The following is a 5,155-nucleotide window of genomic DNA, read 5'->3' as shown; positions in this document are numbered from 1 at the left end:
ATATTATGCACTTCTGTCGCAATTTTTGACTGTTTTCTTACGCACTTCTTCGGGACGTATCTGAACTATCAGACTGTGTTATCAGGGCACTCTCCGGCAGTTAAACGATATACAGTTTTTCGGTTTTTTTTAGCGAAACCGTGATCTAATAAACGTTTTAATTAGTATATTCGGAACTAACAAACGATTCCGCATCGATTGACCACGGTTTTAATAAAAAATTGTAAAGAATTCTATATTTACCGGCTAAATTAACACTAAAAATTATTTTCGTGATTACGTAAAAACTATTAACTAACAAACATTCTAATTAGTCTAACAATCAATAACAAACAACTAACAATCGATTCGTAAAAAAAAATGTCATAAGTCGAAATTGTCCGGCTAACTTCTATGAGGTTGCTACCTGGGTATTTCAAGCACAAGTGTACCAACATATAAAAAAATATAGTATTCTATCCGGACACTTATTCTAGCGCGGAAAATTAAAAAATTCCACGAACTTTTGATCACACCTCATATATACTTTTCTAATATTTTAGCAATTCTACGTTTACATTTCATATTATATAGAGAGATTAAGGTTTCTCTCCTGCTTTTAATTTACATTCATCGATTAGATTTATTTCATAGACTTATTTTGGTCAGCATCAAACTTTTGTAATAGTTCTAACAAACGATCGTATAAAAGAGTTTTCGCGTTGATTGCCCACAGGAAATCTACGTGACTGAAATGCTTAAATGGAACTTCCTCCGTTAAAAGAACATTTGGTAAGCGTTTGCCAAGTTCCAACACATTCTGAAAATTAAAAATCCAATAATGAAAGAACGATATTAATAACGAGATGATTTAAATATATGAAGAGTAGAAAATAGATCCGATTAATACAAATCAACTGTTTTTTCCTATTACACTTTGCATTACATTCAATCGGATTCTTTTATATTGTTAACAAATTTATCACAATTTTGTCATGTTGAATAAATATTTATTTCTTTTGCTTTTATTTGTAAGTAAAAATTAAACTGCAATGAAAAACTTAACAACAGAGAACTACTGTTACCTCTTTTGTCACAACCATATCATTTGCTGAGTAAAATAAAATTATTGGAGCAGTAATCTTTTTGAAATCATAACTTGGGGGTATTTTCTGTTTGTATCGCTTATAGTTTTCAGCTATTCCATAATCATAGTTTCGAAAGTCCTCTGCAACAATTGATATTAATCGTACATTTATAATTACGTCCAAAACTTAAAAGTATATTTGGAAAAAGATTAGTGCCCGTGCATACAATTATAAAGTAATCTGTAGAAAATTATCAACCGGAATATTGTTTTATAAAAGGGAATAATACTGTTTTATGTGAAAGGGGGAATACTCACTTATACGTATATTTTGGTAAAAATGCTCTAATGTTTGTACAGAACTACCGGCTGGAAAATAAGATAATAAATCCGGCAGGGTTGTCTATAACAGAAAAAAATTATATAAATGAAAGCGACTAATTAGAAAATGAGCCCTGGCGGAAAAAAATTCTCCAACTTTTTATGCAACAACTGCGCCAAACTACAACTAATTACGAAAAAAAATACGTGGAAACTATAAGTAAAGTAGAGATATTACATGGAAAGAAGAAGTTTTAATGCTAAACAATGCTAAAATTACAACTAATCACAAGAAAATGCGCGATTTCGAAAACTTTCTTAATTGTTTGTAGATAAGCGTAAAAAAGTTTCAAACATTTTTAACAACTCCGCCAAACTACAACTAACTACGACAAAAAATCATCGAAAACTACAATTAGAAATGCAATTAACTTAAAGTAGTTAGTCCGTGACAATACTGTCAAAAAGTTAATGATAGACAAATGACACATAGTATTTGGCTGGAATTGTCCGCGTTATGCATGTGTGTGTAAGAATCTCATATGTAGGGGAGACCGGGACTAAAACGTCTACGGGGTAAATACGTCTAATCAAATATCTCGGAACCTGTATATTGTGCGAACTCGCTATTAACATTGTAAACGCTGCTTATGGCACCCATGTGACCAACAGAGGTTCGGCAGGTTACCTGTCGTGTTATGATTTTTACAAGGGCAAACGTGTTTTCGGAAGGTAAAAGTGAAATTTTCTGCGCGTGGAAATTTTGTAATATCTGCAATAATATTTGCTCTCCAAATCTTGAGGTACGTGATTATAAAGAGTAATGCATGCTGAACACGAATCCAGTGTAGTTTTTTCATTATCGTTGATGTCTAATATTTCGTGGGCGATTAAACCTGAAACTTGTGTTTGGGGCTAATCCATCTGTAAGCACCCGGGGCTAATCCGCCTGTCTCGTCACTGTGGCGCGCCGGGCGCACGACTTCAGCTCACGGCGATTTCAGGTTAGGTTTCCCTCGAGCGTGATTCTGTCTTCCCTTGCACGTGCATCAGTTTGTATAGGAGGGAAATGGTACGCACGTATCGTCGCAAAATGGGTGTTTTGGCCGACCGAAAAGATGGCGGACCGTTGTTTTCGAGATCGCTCACGCTCACGCTCACGGCACGTCGCGGCGTCGGCGAGGTACGGCGAGGCACGACTCAGAGATTCCGCGATTTCCGCGCGAGAGTTGACATGCCGCGCGCGTGGTAGATCGTCCCGGCCGCAGTAGATCGTCGTTGTTGGTCATTGTATCAGTGTCAGTGTAGTGGTGGTGGTGTCGGTGGTGGTGGTGGTGGTGGTGGTGGTGGTGGTGGTGGTGGTGGTGGTGGTGGTCGTCGTCGTCGTCGTGCGCTCGTCAGGATCTGTATTCACGTGCCTTAATTGTTTTAAGGAATAGGTAAAACAATTATTCTTTAATAATGTTTTGCATAACAATTTCAAATAAATTTTTATATTTTTCTTTTCAAAAACAATTATTAAAATGTATCCTATCATTTTTCAGGATTAGATGTACGTATATGTATTGAAAATGTAGTGTGACGGTTTAACCCCGGCATTTTTTAGATTTCAATTTTTGCACCGTTGTCGTTTTTGCTCTATACCGGTTAAACAAAACGACGTAGACAAAAATTTCCTATATAAATTTTGTAGCTAAAGGTTTACTCTTTACAGTGGTATACCACATTTAACCACAATTATTTATTTTGTTAAAAATTGGCACCGAAAAAAAGCGGACGGTCTAGCCCCGGTCTGCCCTACATGTATATAGACACTATAAATGTGTGCTACTAGATTAGGTTCACTTCAAAACTAACTTCAAAGGTTAGCTGTCATATACTACGTTTACGCGAACGTTACTTCTGTAGTAACTTACTATAATTCACTCGTTTACGCGGAGTAAATTATCGTAAGTTACTACAAAATCCCGTTTACGCGAAGGAATTATCGTAAGTTACTATACAGAAGTAACGCTCGCGTAAACGTAGTAATATGCGTCCACCGCTAGTATCAGAAAGGACCCCGCACCCAAATCAGGGGAATTATGTACTTTAAGTATCAATTACTTCGAAACTAAACGGTCAAAGGTCTTGTATTTTTGCAAGTATATTTTTACAAGTCTTTTCTATGTCTTCTTGTTTTTCATAAAAGTTGCCAAAGTAGTTAGATCGCTACAATTAAAAACGTGGTATCGGAAACCGTTTTCGTACCTGTAATACATGTAAAAGGTACTTTTGATTTCAATTATCTCAGCTTCGGTACGGTCAATTTTTTTCTAATTGCGCAGGTGTGTAAATCATGTTAATATATACTGTTCAAATTTTATGAGGTTTCCAAGAAAATAAGTTTACGGACTAACTACCTTAATGCCAAACTACGCTAAAATTGCATTCACGAGAAAATGCTCAGTTTCGGACAGTTTTTTTGCTTTCTCATAGAGAAAGCTTTGTTTTCATAAACTTCGTATATGGACTTTTGATCGCATGTAAAGCTAGGTCTAATCAACCAAATTTTAAAGAATTATATATGAAATTGGGGTAGAAAAGACCAAAAAGAAATAGTTATTTGTGTAACAATTAAGAGCGGGAAGTTGAAAATTGGACACGAGTGCGGAGTGGACGCACGAGACGAAGACGAGTGCAATCACCCGCACTCGTGTCCAATTCTCAACCCGCACGTGTTACACACCCTATTTTATATTACAAAGTGCGTAGAAAGTGGCCTATTGCGCACACGCCATCAACAAAATCTAACTAAAAGTTTCTTTTACTTTATAGTTTTTAGCCATCGAAATCGTAGATCACGGTCGACGAGGGGCCCTAATAAAAATTACCGTTAGAAACGGATAGAACGTGCGTTCTATCCGTTTCTGACTGCTTTACTATGCGTTTCTTTCCCTGCAATTACGGATAGAAACAGATGAAAAGTGTTGCAGATTCTATAAGACTGTGTACGCAAAGACGGTGGGAAAAGGCTAACTGCATCTAACTGATTCCTAACGGAACGGAACTTATCCGAATCTATGCGCAAACGTAATTACGAATCTTATCCGTTTCTATACGCAACCAGTTTTGAATGTCTATCCGCATCTGATTGCGGAACCTGACAGAATATCTATCTGCATTTATACGGAACGGAACTTATCCGAATCTATACGCAAACGTAATTACGAATCCTATCCGTTTCTATACGCAACCAGTTTTGAATGTCTATCCGCATCTGATTGCAAAACCAGATAGGATATCTATCTGCATTTGCATGCAATTATGATTTGCCCGCTCTATCTGTTTCTAACTGCAAATGCATTTTATTCATTTCTTATTACTGCAAATACATGTACATTGTGGGAGGTTTGTAGTTATCAGGTAAATTCTACCTTTAAACGCCAGGAGAAGGGATTCCTCCAGACACTGTAATTTTTCTGGTTGTCGCCTGACAGAACGCCTGCTTATATATTATGGCTGGTTGTATTTTAAATGTGAGAAACGCTTTCCATCATGCGCAGCCTAGCGGCGCCGGCGTCGTCGCGAGTCGTCGTCCATCTGCCTCTGTACGCAATGTCGACCTATAGGAATTTGTCTGCAACTACGGATACGAGTCCTGTATGTTTCTGTCCGCATTCTGTACGCATCAGATGCTGACGGTATCTATCCGTAATTACGGATACCGCATCCATCTGCATCTGTACGCAATGTCGACCTATAGGAATTTGTCTGCAACTACGGATA

General features: G+C 37.2%; 1 protein-coding gene across 1 annotated transcript; it reads right to left on the bottom strand.

The window, feature by feature from the left end:
• Positions 1–502: 502 nt before the first annotated feature.
• On the bottom strand, positions 503–1,469 carry LOC112457183 (lipase 1-like; the record flags this gene model as incomplete). Its single annotated transcript, XM_025020106.1, has 3 exons — positions 503–799; positions 1,065–1,207; positions 1,385–1,469. Coding segments are annotated over 3 exons (405 nt in total), but the record flags the coding sequence as incomplete, so codon positions are not given.
• Between the last annotated feature and the right edge of the window lie 3,686 nt (positions 1,470–5,155).

This window comes from Temnothorax curvispinosus, unplaced genomic scaffold (genome assembly GCF_003070985.1).
Source record: "Temnothorax curvispinosus isolate PA1 unplaced genomic scaffold, ASM307098v1 QBEX01007575.1, whole genome shotgun sequence".
Lineage (NCBI taxonomy): Eukaryota > Metazoa > Arthropoda > Insecta > Hymenoptera > Formicidae > Temnothorax > Temnothorax curvispinosus.
This window is presented reverse-complemented; position numbering and strand designations above follow the sequence as displayed.